Below are 22,317 nucleotides of genomic sequence, written 5' to 3' on the forward strand. Positions count from 1 at the left end.
CTGAAAGGCACTTTTGTTAATTTAGTTCAGTCCAGATACAGCAGTTAAACACCATCAAACTTTATTGTAAAATACACAACTGTAAAACATTATAACTTTAAAATACTATTTTAAAAGTTTCATCACAGCCTAACAGAAGAATCAAGGTTGTCCTTCCGCAATGAAATGAGCTAGTCAACATGTAACATCTGAAATGGTTAAAAACACATTATGAAATCCTGGACACTTCAAAACTGTCTAAAATTGTCTAAAATTCCCAGGATTCCATCCACTTGAGGCCAGCCATGGAGGAGGCAGGGTCATGTGCCAGCGGCCCCCTCATGCCATAGGAGAGAGGGTGGAAGAGATAAAAGCTGAAACAAGCAGAAATTCAAGTGTGAGATCAATGCTAGAACTGTACTGAATTTGACACAGAACATTTGCACATTTTTGGCATTAGATAAAATGAATATACTTTATTCATTTCCAACAAGAAATGATGTAGAATTAAAAATAATAAAGGCATAAAAAAATGAGGTGAGTGGAAAAACAACTACATTTAAATATTGTAGATCTTTACCTGTAGATGAACCCCAACAGAAGTATACACTGTCCTCCCCTCACAAGATGATGGGATATGGACGAACTAAAGAGAAGCTGTAAATTCTGGAGGAAGATGTCCAGAGTTATACCTTAAATAAAGAAGGTAAATAAATGTGTCAATTCAGATAATGTTGTATATTAATAGGCTTATTAATGCTGCAAAATGTACAACTTGTAGATGGTTTTATATTTTTTTGGAACAGATTTGGAATATTTATCCATATCCATAGCACTGGATCATCTGTAGTGAATGGGTGCCGTTAGAATGAGAGTCCAAATAACTGATAAAAACATCACTATGATTCACCAGTAATCCACACAACTGCAGTCCATCAATGTCTTGGGAAACAAAAAGCTGCATGTTTATAAGAAACAAATTAATTAAAGGGATAGTTCAGAGTTATATTATAAATGTCCTGGCTCTTCCAAGCTTTATAATGGCAGTGAATGGCTGTTGATAAAGTGTTAAAGTGTGCACTCATCCATCTTTATTAATATAATAAAGCCAAATTTTAGAAACCCCTGATTACAGATTATAGAAATGCTGTGAGGAGATTAGTTTTAAGATTACATTAACACTTTACAAAAAAGGTGTCATTTGTTAACATTAGTTAATTTATTAACTAACATAACTGAACAATGAACAATACATTTATTACACTATGTATTCCTGTTTAATAATGCATTAGTAAATGGTGAAATTAACATTAAGATTAATAAACACTGTAGAAGTATTGTTCATTCTTAGTTCATGTTAACTAATGTAGTTAACTAATGAACCTTAAAAAAAAAAAAAAAAATAAGGTGTTACTGATACGCATCGATTTGCTTCAGAAAGCCTTTTTTAACCCCCCAGAGATGTGGAACATTTTTTATGATAGAGGGATGCACTTTATTGGACAACAGCCATCCACTGCCATTATAAAGTCTGGAAGAGCCAGGACATTTTTTTAATATAACTTCGATTGTAGTCATCAGAAAAAAGAAAGTTATACGCACCTATGATAGCTTGAGTGTGAGTAAATCATGGGTTAATTGCTTAATTTTTTAATGAACTATCACTTTAAGATGTTTTTAACTTCAAACCATTCCAACGTCCAGCTAAAATACAAGTCCTCTATCCATAAAATTGCTTTTTCTACTGAAAAAGTCATCTTGACTATATCACGAGAGAAATATGCACAGATCAAGCAAGTGACAGCAGTCAAAAAACAATTCTAAATGTTTTCAGCTGTTTTGACTCATTCTGATGGGACCCATTCACTGCAGAGGATCCACTGGTGAGCAAATGTCAGTGTAAATTTCTCCATATCTATATCTTGGATGGCCTGAAGGTGAATACATTTTCAGCAAATGTTTATTTTTGGGCAAACTATTCCTTTAACAATATTATAATTACAAGATGGCAACTCTGACTGCAGCATAAACTATTAGACAAATGCACTGGAAAATGAAATCCATAGAAAAACAGTTTGATAGAATATCTTTGAATAGAGGATGACTTTGGTTTTCTTGTTTGCTGTCGTACCTGTGAGCATACTGCTGAACAACATGGCAGGAAAATAATGGTGGTAGTAGAGTATGCGACCCATTATGTAGAACGGGAGGTAGTGTAAGAGCCAACCCAAAAGCAGCATCCCACCACCCTCCATGAGAGTGCGACAGTGCACTGAAAGACAACATCAGCTGTTTTAGACTGCTTCTAATTGGCTCTTTTTAAGTACTGCACAATATGTAGTGCTGCTTACCTTTTCTCATTCCCTCCATCTTCACTCCTCTCTGTGTTGCTAAAGACGCCACAGTCAGCATTAAAACAAACAGAGCCAGACTCAAGAGATTCAGCCACCAGATGACCTAAGGATTAAATATGATCTTCAGTAATGATACGACAAGAGATCTTAGAAAACAGAGGAAATAAAAAACTCAGACACTTACAGGGTTTCCGAGAAGATAAACACGGTACTCGGTCTCATTCACACCAGAAAACCTCAAACCCTATTATGAAAAATTAATAATAATGAGATGTTTGTTAGTGTAAACTAAATGTTCGGTTTGTAAACATTTGGGATGAGCGCGCATCACGGTTGCAGAAAACCCTGGAGAGATAGTCTTTACCGCTAGAGAATTACATGGATACAGTACAAAATAGTTAGATTTAAAAAGATTATAGATTATATTGATTAGATGTCATTTTCAAAATGTTCTCTGCATATTACAAGAGCTTGTCACCCAGCAATAAGCACTGTTATTCAACGAAATTGATGTTAGATAGTGGGTAGTCTTACAGATCCGAAATAAGGATGACGTATTTCTAGGCGGATTAAGTCAACAGTCAATGGAGCCACGGAATAAAAGAATAAAAAAAAAGGTAAATTTGATTTGATATTTCAAAACTCTGACTTTATTCTCACAATTCCAAGATTATATCTCACAATTCTAATAAGGAAAAACAACTCGTCATTCTCTCTTTTCCCCTTGGCTCAAAGTTTATATCCCTTCCAAACTTACGGTTTTTGAGTTAAATCAAATTATAAAGCTCGAATTATGAGATATAAACTTGCATTTATGAGAAAAAAAAAGCCAGAATTATGAGATAAAATAAATGTTATGTAAAATGTTAATAGTAATAGGTTTAAATAATATTTCATGCTGTAACTGAAGGGCTAATACAATACGTCCCCTATGAAGAGCATATGTGAATATTATGTAGATCTATTGTTTAAATCAAATTTATGCTTTAAAAAGTAGAGTAACCATAGCAGTTTTAATCCATAGTATATCCGTTTAAATGTCTGCGTTTAGCTTCAAATTACATCTTTGACGACAGTATTCCATAAAAATAATTTGCATTCAAAAATATTTTTTTCCTCTTATTCCATGAATTTTACCCATTTACCTCGACTTGTTACTAGTGTTTTTCTGCAACCACTATGTGCACGCAGCTGCAAGTGACGTCACTGTGATGTCTACTCTAAATTGGTCTATAAAACTCAATTAATAGAAAACATTTTAATTAGAATTTTTCAATAGAAATAAAATCTGAAATAAATTTGAAATGAGGTAAAGCGCTGAAATTACTAAAAATAAAACTTTTATATAATATACATCTAATATAAACATTTAGTACAAATGACAAAAGCACATGAAACTACTAAAACTAAAAGCAAAAAATGAAAAAAATGAAAAAAATAAAGCTGTTTCAAAATATTAATAAATATTACAATAATATATCAATAATAGAAAAGTAACAAAATAGTGGTTTTCTTTAAACTAACACTTTTTACACAACATACCTGATAGTTGATGGGCCAGTGCCAGGGCTTAGAGTTCATCTCATTGTCTTTAGGCTTCAAACCACTGTTTCCCTAAACAAAAATAATTAAAAGTTTTACTAAACTTAACCCCATATAGTTTAATTCATAACCCATTCTGATGCAAAAACAATGATTTAAGGGGTAGATTTTCCTTTAGAAGGATCTTACCCTGATCATCACAATATGAGACTCCCAGAGGATCTCCAGGAAAGTTGGTTTGAGCACTGCAAGACTGATGTTGGGCACTGCAGACATAAAAAGATGCACAAACAGTTAAATAAAACCCATCCAATAGCACATTTCTGCCTATTACTGTATTTTTAAAAAGTAGCTATATGAACACACGTTTAGGGTTGACGTGATCCTCAATGTTCCACTGTGTGTTGGGGGTCTCTTTGACATATGGGCTACATGTGACCTCCACTTGCTCCCATCCCCTGGAAAAGAGTAAAATCCAGTTTTCTGTGTGTTATGCACTACAGACCAGATCTGAGGTTTTTGCTGAATAAACACTCTCACCATTTGGGAAGGGTCTTTCCAGAGGAGCAGAGCACGCAGCCTGTAGAGCGATGGAGAAAACGCACTTTACTACGCAGCACCTTCACCGGATCTCCTTTCTTCCCTCCACAAACCTCCACCTGCCACAAGTCATTCACGTCTCCACTTCCATTCTGAAATGAAAAGCCATTATTGTTTGACATATGCTATATAAAAATCATCAACATTCATTTGGGGGTTTAAAGTTATGTTGAGGTCATCTAGAAGTACAAGGTCATCTTTTTACTGGCAATGAGTCAATCAAAAAATTAAAAATAAATCAAAACAAAGCTAAATCAATGCTGACAGAACAAAAACCCACCTAATCAACTGATACTGGGACATAGTGGGACATGCCAAAACATTATAATGAATGAATGAATGGTAACAACTAGTTAAAAAAAAAAAAACTACAGTACTCACAATGCCGTAACCGGTAACCTGCAGGTGTTTTTTGGTCAGTGGGGCTTCATGGAAATGACTATGAAGATTTCTTGTAGTTCTGATGAAGAAAATCAAACTAACAGTTCATGTCATTCTTTTCAATCATTATTATGTTACTTTTACAAAGACCTGATACGTACTCTTTGTGTTCCAGTCGAATTATGTCACCATGTCGTACCAGTTCTGCTGGCCCTGTGAGATCTTAGAGAACAGGTGTTATTGATTCTTGTGCAGTGTGTATCTAGAAATATAATGCAAACATGTACAAGAACTCACCGTCAGAGTTGTCTGGTCTCTTGACTAACCACAGGTTGTTATAATCTTTGTGCAAATAGGCTGTAACCTATAGGAGGTAAAATTGAAAACAGCAATCACCTAACAGAATAAATAAATACGAAATTCAAGTCACATATCACTTATAGATACACTACTATAGCACCAAGGCTGCATTTATGTAATCAGTAAAAACGGTGATACTGTGAGATATTATTATAATTTAAAAGAACAGTTTTATTCTATTTTAAAATGTAATTTACTCCTGTGATGCCAAAGCTACATTTTCAGAAGCCATTTGTCACATGATCCTTCAGAAATCATTTTAATATGATGATTTGCTTCTCAGGAAACAGTTCTTTATTATCATCTTCATCAGTGTTGACAGTGATAACAGTGTGCTGCCTAATATTTTCTTACTTACCCCAGTTTTTCATCTTGAAAGCTTCCAGATATTGTTACTATAGTACTGTTGTCTATCTGTCTGTTAGGCTGATGATACACAAGGCAACTTTTTGAGCAGTTCTGCCTGGTAACTTTGGGAAATGTTGCCTTCAAAGGGCAACCAGCTGATCTAAATTATCCAGATATAAATTTATTACCCATTCTCAGTGGTAAAATGCCCAAGCAATACTGTTTAAAAAAAGCTGCCTGTCAAAATTGCTCAAAAAAGTTGTCTAGTGTATCATTAGCCTTCGTCTCTTGTAGCAGAAGGTCTGGGAACCTTGGCTGATTTGAATGGCCAAGGCCTACCAAAGATGCTATATGACTGACAGGTAAAGCAACTTTTAAAATTACTTTTAAAAGTAATGCATTACAACATTGCGTTACTCCATAGAAAAGTAACTAATTACCTTACTTAGTTACTGATTATGAAAAGTAATGCATTACATTACTTTTGTGTTCCTTTTTAAATCTGGGCAGGGTTTGCTTGTTTTTAATAAAAAAATAAAAAAGTGGTATTTTTGGCAAATGTAAAAGCCCTTTCACACCAAAAGTGAAGTGAATACACCTAAGGCTGAAGGAAAAAAAAAATCATGTCTATACAGTAAAACGCAGGAGAAGAAAGTGTTAATGTTAGTTTATCTAAAGGAATTTTTGATTAGTATGGTTGAATTGGATCATCAAAGATCAGCAGCAAAGATATTGGTTAATAAAATGGCATTAAATACATAAAGGACATCTGTGTTATTTAACATATTTAATTAGGCCTATTGCAAGTTTGCATCATTTTGCAGGTTTGCATTTCACTGTTTTTATTCATTTTGAGGAATACTGAATTTGTGAGATAAATTAATGCATGTTCACATTTAGTCTAGAACTACAGTAACATCATATTTATGCAGTGCACACAATGCCTCTGCATTTACTCCTGATTTCTCTCAACATGGGGACAAGAGAGCTGTCAGGCAATAAATTAAAAAAAACAAACAAAGTAACTGGTGTTGATATTTTCTTGTAAATTAAAAGTAATGTGTTACTAGTTACTTGAAAATATAATAACAGACTAGTGTCTAAAATTCTTGAACGTATTTTAAAGTTTTTGTGCAGTGAACTATGAATATTTCACATACATTTGAAAATACAGCTTTAGTTTTTTTTTTTTTTTTATCGTGAAGCGCTCATCACCTGAGGCTGAGACTAGCTGTCAGTTAAGAGTAAATGCGAGTGAACTTACCTGCTGCTGGTGAGCTCCAACCCCTTCTGGGTAAAGGTGCCAGTGAGAGTGCAGATACCCTCCTGCTATTCGCAGATTCTTCACAGTTATGACAGAGCCATATGCCAGATCTGTATGGAAAGAGGAGCACAAGCCCCCCAAAAAAGTAAAAAAAGTAATAAAAGAAACATGAGCAGTAAAAATGCCAAATATTGAGCTCAAGTGGTTCTTACACTCTGGCATGGAGGCATTGTGCAGATTGTTTCCAATCAAGCGAGACTGGAAAGCAGAGCTGAAGAAACCATCCCCAGGACCGCTGTGTATCGAAAAGAACAAAGCTTTAACATTTTATTTTATTGCATTAATGACCAATTAATTGCTTTAATAACAGAACAGAACATTAATATTGGCTTCAACATACCTTCTGTTTAAGACAATGAAGTGGACGGCAAATATTGTAGTGTACAGGAACAATGGGAGCATTATCAACCCGAAAACTCGAGCTAATAAATGCTTCCCAAAATCCACCTAGTGAAAAACGAGAAAATATTTTCATTCACAACATGCACTAATGTTCAAAAATTTGAAATCAGTACGATTTTTTTTCTCAGCAAGGATGCATTAAATTGATCAAGTGACAGTGAAGACTTTTACAATTTTACAAAAGATATTATTTATTTCAAATAAATAAAAATTAAAAAATTCGAAGTATTATGGTTTCCACAAAAGCACAGTTGTTTCCAACATTAGTAATAATAATAATAATAATAATAATAATAATAATAATAATAATAATAAGTGATGTTTATTGAGCAGCACACCAGCATATTAGAATAATTTCTGAAGGATCATGTGACACTGAAGACTGGAATAAACTCTGCTGGGCTTTGACATTACAGAAATTACATTTTATGATATATTCACACAGTAAACAGTTATTTTAATTTGTAATATTTCACAGTATTACCGTTTGCACTGTATTTTTGATCAAATAAATGCAGTCTTTGATGAACACAAGAGACTTCTTTCAAAAACCTGACTGATCCCAAACTTTTGAATAGTGTATATATTTAGGACTAAACTCAATCTTGCAACAGGTTCTCATTTATACCAGAGACAAGCTGACGTCCCCAAGCAGGCTCCACAGATCAAACGCCGTGTTAATTCCCACCAAGAGAATGACAAACAGCCCTACAAACTTGACCCCCAGAGACCCAGAGAGGCAGACCCCCGTCAGAAGCAGCCAGAACCACCAGGAGAAGCTGAAAGGCCTAAAGACAAGAAAGAAAATTGCACTATATTAGATATTAGATACACAAAACTCAAATCGTAAAGCTACACAGAGAGATGCTTCAGATTCCTCTACCTGAGTCTCTGTGTGTTGAATTTGACCATGCACAGAACAGAGCCCATGATGAAAAACATTAGAATGGGATCCAGGAGTATGTACTGAGACAGGGTGATGCAGCCAGTGTCTGTAAAATAGATTCAGTTGATTCAGATAGTAAAAGTCTCACTGTATACAGGTAAGATCTATGTAATTGATCACTACCACACTCACCAAAGACAAGCAGAGAGGCTGCGATGAGAGCTGCTGGTGTAGAGTGTGACAACTCCAGAACAATAAGGAAGGCAAAAGGAGGAAGACAGGAACCAAGAGCTGCACAAAACTAAACACAAAGGAATTCATCACAGGGAGTAAAGAATGATAGAATAGCAATGCAAAAAAAAAAAAACATAAAATAAAAAAGTATTTTAAAGAATTTTGCATTTTGGTGTATGATGCCCATGCTAATGTATTATATTTGAATAAAAAATGTATTTAAAAATAAATAAATAAATAAATAAATAAATATACTAACATTCAAATCTTTGGGATCAGTAAGATTTTTTGTTTTTTAAAGAAGTCTCTTCTGCTCACAAAGTCTGCATTTATTTGATCATAAATACAGAAAAAACATTAATAACGTGAAATATCATTAGAATTTAAAATGTTCTATTTTGATATATCTTAAAATATAATTAATTCCTCTGATGAAAAACTTTTCAGCAGCCATTACACCAACCATTATTTCAGTTACACATAATCATTTAGAAATCATTCTAATATGCTGATAATAACTAAAAAAATATATAAAAAAAAAAACAAGAAGACTAGAGTAATGATGTGGAAAATTTAACAAAAAAAATATATTTTATGTTATATAATAAAATAGAAAACTGTTATAATAAATTGCAATATTTCACAATATTAATGTTTTTTCTTCTGTATTGAGCACAGCATTGATGAGCATAAGAAACTTCTTTAAAAAATTAAAAATCGTACCGATCCCAAACTTTTGAATGGCAGTGTATATATTAAATATTTTAATAGAATAATTATTATACACTACCATTTAAATATTTGGGTCTGTAGGTTTAGGGTTTTTTAAGTTTTAAAATGTCTACAATTTAAATTCAAATACAAAAACAATATATAACAATTTTAAAGAATAAACTGCAATTATTATATAACTGAAATTACATTAAAATTTAAAACGAACTCTTAATGATATGAATCAAATGAACTGGGATTTACCGCTCTCATCCCCCAATAGTTGTGGTGCTCATATTTGTCCCCTGGTTTTATAAACGGAAAGGTCCCATCGTAGCCCGTCAGGTATCCAGCAAGGCCGATCAGCATCTGAGTGAGGAATGTAAAAGCATCCTTTTGAGTCACACACTACAAACGACACAAAAACTAACAAAATAACTCACATTATATTACAACTAAGCAGGGTTGTAGAGATGCACTGAAACCCATACCTTTCCAAGTGGTGGATGGACATCAAAGAAGAAGGTGCGATTAATGTAATAGCTTCCCATTTTTCCAAAATGAGTCTCATCCCAGCTGCAAATGGACCATAATGTTTATTAATCGTGCATTGATACTAGGGTGGGATACAATCACAATTTCACATCTAATACTGGACTCACCATACATGTGCAGGTTCACTGATTTTGTAAAAGCGTGTAGACACAGAAAGCACAAGCACCAGGACCAGAGTAAAAACTGACACATGATCATCTCTGGAAGGAGAACTGAGGTGTCCTCCTCGTTTGGGGATCCTTTTATTCGCCCCGTTAGAAGCCTCAATAGAAGGCTGAGAGAGGCACTCAGCCCCCTCGATTGTCTTACATGTTTTTCGATGTCTGAGAGCTGATGTGTCTTGTCTTTGAGTGTAATGCTCCTTCTGTCTGCCGTCCATTAGCAGCTTTCTTAATAAAGACAATGAGTCATTATCAAAGTAGCGAATCCACTATAAAGACAGTTCCTTCAGTGGCACAGTTTAGTTGATAAAACATTAATCCGTGCAGGATTTAAACCCTTGCAGTCTGGCCGTGCTGACATGTCACTGAGTGAGAACGTGTCTTGCTCATTACTGCATGGATCCTAACGCTTTCCAGCTCACGTTTGTTGTGCTTGTCCATAAACTGTTCTGGATTGTTGGTTTGGGAGATATTGGAAATGTCTGCACTTTACTGTCACCTGCTGGACAGGAGAAGAACATGCGGGCACAGAGAATCCAATGCGTGGCGTGGCATTCACAGATCAATATGGATGAGCAAAACCACACGTCGAGAAAGATTTGTGAGGTTCTGATATTAAAATAGGCTTTTTATGTTTGCATAATGTTTTTATAAATAGCAGGTCTGTTTTTAAAGCGCAATTTCTTTAGGTTTACACTACCTTTCAAAAGTTTGGGGTCAGTACATTTTTATTGTTTCTTTCTTTTTTTTTTTAAGAAATTAATACTTTTATTCACCAAGGATGTATTAAGTTAATAATTAAAAGTTTATTAAAAGTTAATAATAAATAATTTACATTGTTATAAAATATTTATATTTTGAATAAACACTACTTTTTAAAATTGTTATTCATGAAAGAATCCTGAAAAAAAAAATTACAGGTTCCAAAAAATATTTGGCAGCACAACTGTTGATATTATCCAACATTGATCATTCTAATAATAAATCCACATATTAGAATGATTTCTGAAGGATCATGTGACACTTTAGACTGGAGTAACAGCTGATAAAAATTCAGCTTTTCATCACAGGAATAAATTCTATTTTAAAGTATGTTAAAATAAAAAACATTATTTTATATTGTAAAATCATTTTGCAATATTACTGTTTTTTTTCTATATTTTTAATCAAATAAATGCAGCCTTGATGAGCATAAGAGACTTCTTTAAAGACTATTACAAGTCTTACTGACCCCAAACTTTTGAACGGTAGTGTATATATTAGTGTGTGCGTGTAAAAAACTGTAATTTACTACTAATAATAAAATTTGTATAATTTTCTGCAGTCCAAATGAAAAGATTCAATTCATGCAACATTATTTTACCTTTACTGTAATGACTTTTTATATGGGTATTGGGTAAATCTGGATTATCTGGACCTGGAGATGTCCAACTATATTTGAAAACCAGCCAAATAAACAAATATTACAGCTGATTTATGGACTATTTTAGATCGCAACTGTTTTCTATTTGAATATATTTTAAAATGTAATTTATTCATGTGATTTTAAAGCTACATTTTTAACATCATTACTCCTGTGATGTTCTTCAGAAATCATTCTAATATTCTGATTTGCTGCTCAAAACATTTTTTATGTTAAAAAACAGCTGAGTAGATTTTTTTCAGGTTTCTTTGATGAACAGAAAGTGCAGAAGAACAGCATTTATCTGAAATAGAAATCTTTTGTGACATCATAAATGTCTTAATCATCACTTTTGATCAATTTCAAGCATCCTTGCTAAATAGAAGTATTGATTTCTATAATTTCTTTCCCAGACAAAAATATATATGCTGACGAAGCTTTTCTGGTATAGTGTATGATGTTACAAAAGCTTTTTATTTTAGATTAATGCTGATCTTTGCATCTTTCTATTCATCAAAGAATCCTGAAAAAGTACTGTTTTAAATACTGATAACAATAATACACTGCGTGCATAATTATTAGGCATGCTGATAATCTGGTCATATTTTTTTCCCAAGCACATTTTACCAATTCCAAACCACAACAATCTTAATAACTACTATTAATTTTGTATTTAATCATTTGTAAGTGATATATAACTGTCCGTGAAGGCTGGAAGTGAAAAACTCCTTATATTCAGGTGTGCATAATTATTAGGCATGTTTTCTTTTACAGATAAAATGAGTCAAAAAAGAGATTTAACCCAGACTGAAAAGTCCAAATTATTAAATGCCCATGAGAAGAATGCAATACTAATGCATTACAAGAATTTGCAAAGTTAAGGCTTGACCATTGGACAGCGAAACGTTTGTTGAGTCTGCATGGTCAGAAAAAACAGGTGGAGAAGAAAAGATGCATGTTAACTGCAAAAGAATTAGGAATTAAGGTGAAGAATTAGGTGTGACACCATCAGGAACCGTTTAGTCTCCAGCGCCACCATTTTCCAGAACTGCAACCTACCTGGAGTCTTCAGAAGTGCAATGTGTCAGGTTCTCAGAGACTTTGCTTGGTAAAAAATCCTAAAAAATGTCCCTGACTTAATAAGAAGACAGTTTTTTTTATAGGCTTTATAGACAGATAAGTTGAGAGTGACTCTTGAAGGGCAAGCATCACATTCTCTTGTACCTCTGATTCAAGAATTTATCTTCCAAAATCTGGCAGTAAGTTTTGGGAGTTCATTTTAGTCCATCTCTGCAAGTCAGACTTTTCAGGATAGGAGACTAAACATGAACTCCCAAAACTTACTGCCAGATTTTGGAAGATAAATTCTTGAATCAGAGGTACAAGAGAATGTGATGCTTGCCCTTCAAGAGTCACTCTCAACTTATCTGTCTATAAAGCCTATAAAAAAAAAAAAAAAAAACAAAAAAAAACTAGGATTTTTTACCAAGCAAAGTCTCTGAGAACCTGACACATTGTACTTCTGAAGACTCCAGGTAGGTTGCAGTTCTGGAAAATGGTGGCGCTGGAGACTAAACGGTTCCTGATGGTGTCACCCCTAATTCTTCACCTTAATTCCTAATTCTTTTGCAGTTAACATGCATCTTTTCTTCTCCACCTGTTTTTTCTGACCATGCAGACTCAACAAACATTTCGCTGTCCAATGGTCAAGCCTTAACTTTGCAAATTCTTGTAATGCATTAGTATTGCATTCTTTCATGGGCATTTAATCATTTGGACTTTTCAGTCTGGGTTAAATCTCTTTTTTGACTCATTTTATCTGTAAAAGAAAACATGCCTAATAATTATGCACACCTGAATATAAGGAGTTTTTCACTTCCAGCCTTCACGGACAGTTATATATCACTTACAAATGATTAAATACAAAATTAACAGTAGTTATTAAGACTGATGGGGTTTGGAATTGGTAAAATGTGTTTGGAAAAAAAATATGACCAGAATATCAGCATGCCTAATAATTCTGCGCACAGTGTAATAATAATAAACAGCAAACCAGCATATTAGAATGATTTCTGAAGGATCATGTGATAAGGCTGGAGTAATGATGCTTTAGCTTTGATCACAGGAATAAACTACATTTTTAATATATTCAAATAGAAAGCAGTTATTTTATACAGTAAAAATATTTCACAGTATTACTGATTTTGCTGTTTTTTGGATTAAATCAATGCAGGCCTGGTGAGCAGAAGAGAATTCTTTAAAAACATTAAAAATCTTACTGTTCAAAAACTTTTGACTGATAGTATATATTCAAAAAAATACAGAAGAATCACAATACAACGTAACACGAAAACAGAACCAGACACCAAGTGTATGCATTACATATATTTTAATAAGGAGTGGAGCTATAAATGTGTATTATCAGACTTTTTTAAACTTCTGAATAATCCATATAGGCCAATGTCCTTCATACACCCATATATTACTGATTTACAAACACATGAAAATGTCATAATTCTTAAAACTCCATTAGATGAGTATAAGGTCCATTTGTATCCAGCTTCAGGACTTGTCTGTTTCCATACGTTCCATGTTTGACCTCTGTAACAGTGTCGCTGTTTTTGCAGGCTGAGAGTTCTTTCTGACAATGAGACACAAAGCTGTCGTAGAGCTTCAAGCCTTCGTCTTTCCCAATGTTGCCATGGTACTGCATCCCTTTCCCTTTAGGTTTTCCTCCAAGCGTAGCTTGAGGTACTATGAGAACACTTCCAGGTAGCTGAAGGACTGAGGTGTACTTTCCAGATTCTGTCTCACAAAGCTTCATGTTCAGCAGTGTGTTCACTGTGTGGGGAAAAAATGTAAATTAAACTCTTATTAAATACATTTTTATATTACATTTCACAACTCCTGCATACAGTGTGTTTTAAGGAGAAATTGCATACCCATTTTGGGAATTATATCTTCCGTTGCACCTTTGAAAAAGCAGATGTAGATAACCATTCCTCTATTAATCTGAATAATAAGGATAATACACCGGACAGGTCAGTATTTGGACAAAAATGGAATAGTGGTTAATAGTAATTATTTAATTATTTTTCGATACCTCAACCCATTCAGCTTCACTGTCAGCATCTGGAGGTTTGACCTGCAGTCGTGCATGCAAACATTGCTGGAGAACCACTCGCGCTTTCATGTCGTTATCTGCTCTCTCAGACATCGCTACGAAATAAGCCGAAAACTGCCGAGCGATCAATTTAATTCCGAATTACACGTCTATTCTGAATGAACTTCACGAACTCATTGGTTATACAAATGAACTATGGAACTACACAAGGTTCCGTTTCCGCGTGTAAATCCAAACATTATACGTCATCAACAGTCGACGACAGTCCGACGCTACTTCGCGACAGCTCATGCCAACTATGTTTTGAAAAACTGCACTGTTTTTGCAATCTTATATTAAACGAAATAGTGTGACGAGTGTCACATGGAAACTTTGTTTTGCTCGTGACATAGTCTGAGATCTCGTCTTTGGAAGTTTATAAAATGGTTAAATTACACGACAGCTACAAAAAGCTTTTGCAAATATATACATTCTCCTCAAATATTATAGGCACACCGTATTTGCCTGCCAGATTTGTTCCATTACATCAAAACAGACATGAAATCCGCTTCAAGGTAAGTCAATCTCACAGGTGCCCTAATTATTAATTCTGTATAGATAAACCCAACGACATTACAGGCTAGTCAGTGTTGCTGATGCATATTATCCTACTTTTTGCTGTTTAGACGTCAGGCGCTGGTGACCGAGCTCTACAGGAGAGACAGAGGCAGCACATGGCACGAGGTTTGCCAAAACAGAAGCCCATAGCTGGAGTCAAAAAGGTCATTGTTGTTGCATCAGGGAAAGGAGGGGTGGGAAAGTCCACAACAGCAGGTCTGTTGTCTTTTGCATTCATTGACCTTTGTTTTTTCATGGTACAATAACCTCCAATCAGTTTTATTCTTTGATCAGCTGCCAATATTTGTCTGAAACACTCATGTCTTCACAGTGAATCTTGCTCTTGGACTTACGGCTAATGATCAGGTGACATTCAAATAAACCTATCTCAAACATTGTATTGAAACCACTAATTATTTCACTTATTAGATGATTTGTCATCAGTAATATCTTTTTTTATACCACTGTTGCATGTAGAGTAAATCAGTGGGTCTTCTAGATGCTGATGTCTATGGTCCCTCCATTCCAAAGTTAATGAATCTAAAAGGAAACCCTGAATTAACAGACAGTACGTTTTATGGCCACATTTGCTTTGTAAACAAAATATATGTTTTTTATAATATATAATTAATATATGTTTAATATATAATTTTCTAAGAAAATTAGTTTGTCGGTCATATCATTTTTTTTTCTTTATTTTCAGAGAACTTAATGAAACCGCTTGTGAATTTTGGAATTCCTTGGTAAGTGCATGCCTGACTAATAGTTCTAGTGCAAGAGTGTTATTTTATTTAGTCTGCTGTTCTAATGTTTTTGTTTTGTTTTGGGGTTGGTAAGATTTTCAAAATGTATTTAAAAATCTTTTATACTTACCAAGGCACTGTGTATTTGATCAAAAATACAGAAAAACGGTAATTTAACATGTGATTTATGGTAAAGCATCATTACTCCAGTTTTCAGTGACATATAATCCTTCAGAAGTCATCAGTGTTGGGGAAAGTTACTTCTAAAAATAATGCATTACAATTTTGTGTTACTCCCTGAAAAAGTAACTAATAACGTTACTTGTTATGGAAAGTAATGCGTTGCGTTACTTTTTATATCTGGGCAGGGCTTGCTTCTTTCTTTTTAATATAAAACAATTCTAATGTAAAAGCCCTTTTACACCTAAAGTGAAATGAATTCATCTTAGGCTGAAAGAAAAGTACATTTATGCAGGATATCGCTCTTCAGCTATAAAAAATGAAGCACAAATGTTAGTTTATCTAAAGTAAATTTTGCTTATTAGTGTGGCTGAATTGCATCATTGAAGGTCAGCAGTAAAGACCCTGGTTAATAAAACGGGATTAAGTTCATAATATTTGTTTTATTTAACATATTTAATTATTGCAGGGTTGCGTCATATTCTGTGTTTGCATTTCACTGTTTTTATTAATTTTGAGGAATACTGAATCTGTTTTTTGTGAGTGAGATAAATTAATGCATGTTCACATTTAGTCTAGAATACAGTAACATCATGTTTACTCCCAATTTCCTGACAGGAGACTTGTCAATCAATAAATGGGGGAAAAAGTAACCGGCATTACTTATTTGAAAAATAACTCAGATATTTTCTTAGAAATTCAAAAGTAATGCGTTACTTTATTAGTTACTTAAAAAAAGTAATAAGATTACGTAACCCGTGTTACTTGTAATGCATTACCCCCAACACTGGAAATCATTCTAATATGTTAATTTCCTGCTCAAGAAACATTTCTTATTATCATGTTGTCAGGATGTCTTTGAATTAAGAGTTCAGAAGAGGCAAAAAAAGTCATTTATTTGCAGGAGGAATCTTCTGTAACACAAATGTCTTTAAAGTACACTACCAGTCAAAAAAGTTTTTGAACAGTAAGATTTGTAATGTTTTTTAAAGAATTCTCTTCTGCTCATCAAGCCTGCATTTATTTAATCCAAAATACAGCAAAACAGTCAAATTTTGAAATATTTTTACTATTTAAAGTAACTGCTTTCTATTTGAATATATTGTAAAATGTAATTTATTCCTGTGCATTTCAAAGCTGAATTTTTAGCATCATTACTCCAGTCACACGATCCTTCAGAAATCATTTGAATATTCTGATTTGCTGCTCAAAAAAAAAATGTATTATGTTGAAAACAGCTGAGTAGAATTTTTTCAGGTTTCTTTGATGAATATAAAGTTCAGAAGAACATCATTTATCTGAAATAGAAATCCTTTGTAACATTATAAATGTCTTTATTATTACTTTTGATCAATTTAAACCATCCTTGCTACATAGAAGTATAGAAACAAATACTGACTCCAAGCTTTTGAATGGTACAGTGTATAATGTTACAAAATCTTTTTATTTCAGATAAATGCTGATCTTTGAAGCTTTCTATTCAGCAAAGAATCCTGGAAAAAAAAAATGTACGCAGCTGTTTTAAATATTGATAACAATGGGCTTGTTAAGTGGTGACGTAACAACAACGAATGTTGTTTCTGGGTCTCAGCAGCCGCTTATGAGCACTGTTTATTCATATTAAACATTTAAGGTAAACGTTTTCAAATGTACTGTGTACACTACAGTCTCCGTGCTCACAGCGTCTCCAACACAAATTATTTTTTTGATTTATTTATATTTATATTTTCATCATCTGGCTATCTGGGATTTTGGTATGGAGTTAATTTTTGTTAGCATTATATCACATTGTGAGTGTATAATTAGCACCGTTTGTTGTTTTCTTGTGTCATATGATAGAGCGTTTGGACCCGGAAGTCACTGAAGAGCTGACGTATGATATCAGACTTAACAAATGAATAATAATAATAATAATAAATGTTTCTTGAACAGCAGATCAGCATATTAGAATAATTTTTGAAGGATCATGTGACACCGAAGACTGGAGTAATGATGCTGAAAATGTAGCTTTGATCACAGAAACAAATTACATTTTATAATGGATTCAAATAGAAAGCAGTTATTTTAACTAGTAAAATTATTTTACAATATTACTGTTTTCACTCTACTTTGGATAAACTTTTGACTGGTAGTGTGTTTATTTCTTTTGAAAAATTTTACTGACCTCAAACTTTTGCATGTTAGTTTTGTTTTTCTTTTATACAATTGAATTTTTAAATGCTTTAAAGTCCTACTTTTTGCTTCTCTGACCTCTGCAGTATGTCAATGGGCTTTCTGGTTGAAGAGGTTGCACCTATTGTGTGGAGGGGTCTGATGGTGATGTCAGCTATTGAGAAACTTATTAGACAGGTGTGTAATTTGGATTTGGAAATTGCTGTTGATAATAGGATTTTGTCACATATCAATTTTTCCCCAAATGTCACACACACAAATAGATGTGATTTCTTCAAGTTCAAGTTTGATTTCCATCCGCCGGCACATTTTGAGTAGTAGTGCATAAATTATTCTGTACCCCGATTACATATAAAATTGTGTCATTTTCCACAGTCTAAGAAAATAATCCAATTTACGCAACATTGTCATTTCTTGCACTACTATAATGACTTTTTCCATGCAGGTAGATTGGGGGAATCTGGATTACCTTGTGATTGATATGCCACCTGGAACTGGAGATGTCCAACTGTCTATTACTCAGAATATTCCTATAGCAGGTAAATAAACAAATTTTACAGCTGATTTATGGTCTGCCTGCCTTTTTTTAGCATCAGTTGCAGTCTGAAAGAAGCATTCTACCTAATGTCAGTCACAACACGGCACCATGGATTTTTCCAATTCAAATTGTCATTTAAGCTTTAATTGTCATTTATTGTATCAGGTGGGAGAGAATTGGATGCATTAATTTCCTAGTATTCAAAACATTCATTATGAAATGTTTTTTACCGCTCTTAAACATAACGCAAGTACTTTTTGATAGGTTTATACACCACTTATGTCTAAACGTATGTCCATTTTGTCTTTCAGGCGCTGTAATCGTGTCTACGCCTCAAGACATTGCCTTGCTAGATGCACGAAGAGGTGCTGAGATGTTCAGAAAGGTTAACGTTCCGGTAAAGCATTTGCTTTTGTGTTTAAAGGCTCCAGCTCTAACTTGTCATTATTTTTTTGTGGAGAATAACGGAGTTTACTTGCTGTTCTTGCTGACAGAAATTATCTAATTGGTATCACTATCTTTTTTGTTTTATAAATATACATTTAAGACTTTTTTTTGCTCTTTCAGGTGCTGGGTCTGGTTCAAAACATGAGTGTTTTCCATTGTCCCAAGTGCAGTCATCAAACACACATTTTTGGCTCAGATGGGGCTAAAGAGCTGGCTCGGACCCTTGGTGTTGAGATGCTCGGTAAGGCAATTTTGTATGAAGTATTACATTATAACCGACTGTTTTAGTATTTAAGCACAGTTTTAAAAAAATGTGATATTTACCAGATGTAATGCATATTATGAAGTCACACTGTATGTAACTAGATTTAATTCAAGTGGATCGGACAATCTGTGAGAACATAAGGTTTTTCTTTTCTCACTCCAGGGGACATTCCTCTTCATCTCAACATTAGGGAGACGTCAGATAAGGGACAGCCCGTGGTTGTGTCATCCCCAGATAGTCCAGAAGTAAGTGAATCATGCTGGATTCCTGTGTTGCTTTTGATTGTTTTCCATTATGGTAAAAGATTAGTTCACTTCCAGAATGAAAATTTCCTGGTAATTTACTCACCCCCATGTCATCCAAAATGTTCATGCCTTTCTGTCTACTATCAAAACGAAATTAAGGTTTTTGAGGAAAACATTGCAGGAATTTTCTCCATATAATGGACTATAATGGGAGCCAACAGATTGAAGGCCCAAATTGCAGTTTTAATGTTGCTTCAAAGGGCTCTACATGATCCCAGCCAAGGAATAAGGGTCTTATCTAGTGAAATAATCTGTGTTTTTCTAAAAAAACAAAATTTAGATGCTTTTCAATCACAAATGCTAATCTTGCACTAGCTTGACCTCATGCATTATGTAAAATAATGACGTAGGCGGAAGTACCGACCTAGTGTTTACAAACAAATGTTTAAAGAAAGTCAAACGCCCTTTACAAAAATGTTGACCTTTCCAACATGATTATGTAATTCGTGAAGATGCAAATGAGCATCACTGAGCTAGTGCAAGATGAGCATTTATGGTTAAAAAGGATGTTTTTTTTAGAAAATGACAGATCGTTGCGCTAGATAAGACCCTTATTCTTTGGCTGGGATCGTGTAGAGCACTTTGAAGCTGCATTGAAACTGCAGTTTGGACCTTCAACCCATTGGTCCCCATTGAAATCCATTATATGGGGAAAAATTCTGTAATGTTTTCCTGGAAAAATGTAATTTCTTTGCGACTGAACAAAAAAAGACATGAACATCTTGGATGACATGGGGGTGAGTAAATTATCAGGAAATTTTCATTTCGGAAGTGAACTTCTCCTTTAAGGATCTTTGGGTGCAAAAATGTGATATTACTTTGGTAGCATCTGTTCATAAATTTCAAAATTGAAATGCAAATATTGTATATTTAATTTATATATATATATATATATATATATATATATGATACTGTAATATACTTTTAATATAATTTTTATGTTATTATATTACTTAAACCACTCTGTAGCATGTGCTGATAAATTTAAAATATAAAATATATTATATGTATTGTATATTATACACTTATATAATATTAGATTATAATATATCACATAATGGGAAAGTAAATATTGTTTATTTATTGTAATATATTTTATTTTTTATTTTATAATTTAAATGCTCCTTGCGACTTTCTAGCTATGCTAAAATTTGGTTATTTCTAAATAGTCATGTAGACATGCAGTCTTCAATCAGACAGAGTTTCAGATGAATACAATTAACAAAAGTTTATAGAACTGATCTAAAATAACATTTATGAAATCATTTACTAATATACTCATGCATATTTGTCTGTTTTGCAGGCTGAGGCTTACAGAAGAGTTGCAGCAGCAGTAGTACGCCAACTAGCGGCACATTCAAAATAGATGATGTCCACATTTAAAGGGATAGTTCTCCCAAAAATGAAAATTCTGTCATTAATTACTCACCTTCATGTCGCTCCAAAACCGTAAGAGCTTCGTTCATCTTCAAAACACAAATTAAGATATTTTTAATGAAATCCAAGAGCCTTCTGACCCTGCATAGACAGCAACATGACTACCACAATCAAGGCCTAGAAAGGTAGTAAGGATATCGTTAAAATAGTCCATGTGACATAATTTTCAACCGTATTTTTATGAAGCTATGAGAATGCTTTTTGTGCACGAAGAAAAAAAACGACATTATTCAACAATATCTTCTCTTCTGTGTCAGTCTTCGATGCGCATTTAAAAGAGTACCATAACGCATCTTAACTTGTGTTCTGAAGATGATGAAGGTCTTACGGGCTTGGAACGACATGAGGGTGAGTAATTAATGACAGAATACAAATTTTGGGTGAACTATCCCTTTAATGTAGTTTTGCTGACCTGAAGAAAATATCAGTATTGTTTTCGCTGTTTCCTAATCAACTTGTTCACCCATTTAAACTGGTATCAGATACCCATTAGGGTAATATAATTTATGTTCTTTATTTATGCACTGACATACTGTTCATGTTATTTAGAGTTTAAAATAACAAATATTAATAAATCATTCTGATTTTAAACAGTTTGTCTTTCATTACATAGCTATTTAGGAAATAAGTTAGGAAATAATGAAACTGCAATTCTGATCATATTATCAGTGGCCTAATGTAACCTAAGGTAAATCTTTCCCTACCACAAAAGACCAACAAGATGTTTACCATAAATGAACTGGGTCAAAGGTTAGATTTAGTGTGGCTTCAGTCAATATCATTGATTTCACTTCAACTCTTTCTTTCAACGTAAATAGGGCCCTATGATTTCCGCGATGCGGAATACAGTCATAAAAACGGAATTTACAGAATAACGCGGAATGTCACGGAATTTGTTAACGTTTGAATGAATTAATCAAAAGTAGGTCATTACACTTAAGTCAAACCGCAATATGGACTAGTGTCTGTAAATATTACGCCGCAAAAATACCATTTAAATGTGAATCCTGCATGTTCTGCGTGTCTCTGTTTTAATGAATGGAGCAGACGAGCGGTTTTGCAGTGATTTCAGCATCTGTGGTCTAAATGAGGACATAAATACATGAACAATATCTACTTAGAGTCACTTCATGAACATTTGACCGTTCCATTTTTAGGAAAACTAGCATTATATTAGAAAGGTAGACACGGCAACCCGTAAAAATAAAAGTCCGGTTTAACTTAAAGACATTGTGCCAGATATATATTACTACTATTACTACTACTACTA

The 22,317-nt window shown here is 33.7% G+C and overlaps 3 protein-coding genes across 3 annotated transcripts; 1 reads left to right on the forward strand and 2 right to left on the reverse strand.

Moving 5' to 3' along the window:
* Positions 1–44: 44 nt before the first annotated feature.
* On the reverse strand, positions 45–10,285 carry pomt2 (protein-O-mannosyltransferase 2). The gene is made up of 21 exons (XM_051133516.1): positions 9,784–10,285; positions 9,613–9,697; positions 9,386–9,490; positions 8,369–8,477; positions 8,174–8,282; positions 7,919–8,078; positions 7,229–7,335; positions 7,041–7,123; positions 6,829–6,938; positions 5,154–5,220; positions 5,018–5,078; positions 4,857–4,935; positions 4,416–4,567; positions 4,242–4,333; positions 4,065–4,141; positions 3,876–3,947; positions 2,518–2,577; positions 2,331–2,436; positions 2,111–2,251; positions 560–671; positions 45–353 (listed from the first exon to the last, which is right to left on the reverse strand). Exons 1-21 carry the CDS (start codon positions 10,053–10,055, stop codon positions 248–250), a joined length of 2,265 nt encoding a protein of 754 aa, XP_050989473.1. The 5' UTR covers positions 10,056–10,285; the 3' UTR covers positions 45–247.
* A 3,326-nt stretch (positions 10,286–13,611) lies between these two features.
* Positions 13,612–14,597, reverse strand: dtd2 (D-aminoacyl-tRNA deacylase 2). The gene is made up of 3 exons (XM_051133536.1): positions 14,343–14,597; positions 14,182–14,251; positions 13,612–14,080 (listed from the first exon to the last, which is right to left on the reverse strand). The coding sequence occupies exons 1-3, from the start codon at positions 14,454–14,456 to the stop codon at positions 13,758–13,760; spliced, it is 507 nt and encodes a 168-aa protein (XP_050989493.1). The 5' UTR covers positions 14,457–14,597; the 3' UTR covers positions 13,612–13,757.
* Positions 14,598–14,613: 16 nt separating this feature from the next.
* nubpl (nucleotide binding protein-like) lies at positions 14,614–21,617 on the forward strand. Its single transcript, XM_051133531.1, has 11 exons — positions 14,614–14,917; positions 15,029–15,176; positions 15,292–15,326; positions 15,438–15,528; positions 15,664–15,703; positions 18,142–18,232; positions 18,501–18,594; positions 18,905–18,990; positions 19,161–19,281; positions 19,468–19,550; positions 20,914–21,617. The coding sequence occupies exons 1-11, from the start codon at positions 14,786–14,788 to the stop codon at positions 20,974–20,976; spliced, it is 984 nt and encodes a 327-aa protein (XP_050989488.1). The 5' UTR covers positions 14,614–14,785; the 3' UTR covers positions 20,977–21,617.
* The last annotated feature ends 700 nt before the right edge of the window (positions 21,618–22,317 follow it).

This window comes from Labeo rohita, chromosome 17 (assembly GCF_022985175.1).
Source record: "Labeo rohita strain BAU-BD-2019 chromosome 17, IGBB_LRoh.1.0, whole genome shotgun sequence".
NCBI classification, from domain to species: Eukaryota; Metazoa; Chordata; class Actinopteri; order Cypriniformes; family Cyprinidae; genus Labeo; species Labeo rohita.

Coding starts and splice junctions, on each gene's coding strand:
- pomt2 (XM_051133516.1), bottom strand. CDS start 10,055: ATGGACGGCAGACAGAAGGAGCATTACACTCAAAGACAAGACACATCA. Junction 8,478..9,385: donor ACTATTGGGGGATGAGAGCG/GTAAATCCCAGT, acceptor CTTTGTGTTTAG/TTTTGTGCAGCTCTTGGTTC. Junction 2,437..2,517: donor TTTATCTTCTCGGAAACCCT/GTAAGTGTCTGA, acceptor TTTAATCCTTAG/GTCATCTGGTGGCTGAATCT.
- dtd2 (XM_051133536.1), bottom strand. CDS start 14,456: ATGTCTGAGAGAGCAGATAACGACATGAAAGCGCGAGTGGTTCTCCAG. Junction 14,252..14,342: donor GTGAAGCTGAATGGGTTGAG/GTATCGAAAAAT, acceptor CTTATTATTCAG/ATTAATAGAGGAATGGTTAT. Junction 14,081..14,181: donor AGATATAATTCCCAAAATGG/GTATGCAATTTC, acceptor TTCCCCACACAG/TGAACACACTGCTGAACATG.
- nubpl (XM_051133531.1), top strand. CDS start 14,786: ATGGTTAAATTACACGACAGCTACAAAAAGCTTTTGCAAATATATACA. Junction 15,177..15,291: donor GGGAAAGTCCACAACAGCAG/GTCTGTTGTCTT, acceptor ATGTCTTCACAG/TGAATCTTGCTCTTGGACTT. Junction 15,704..18,141: donor GTGAATTTTGGAATTCCTTG/GTAAGTGCATGC, acceptor TGACCTCTGCAG/TATGTCAATGGGCTTTCTGG.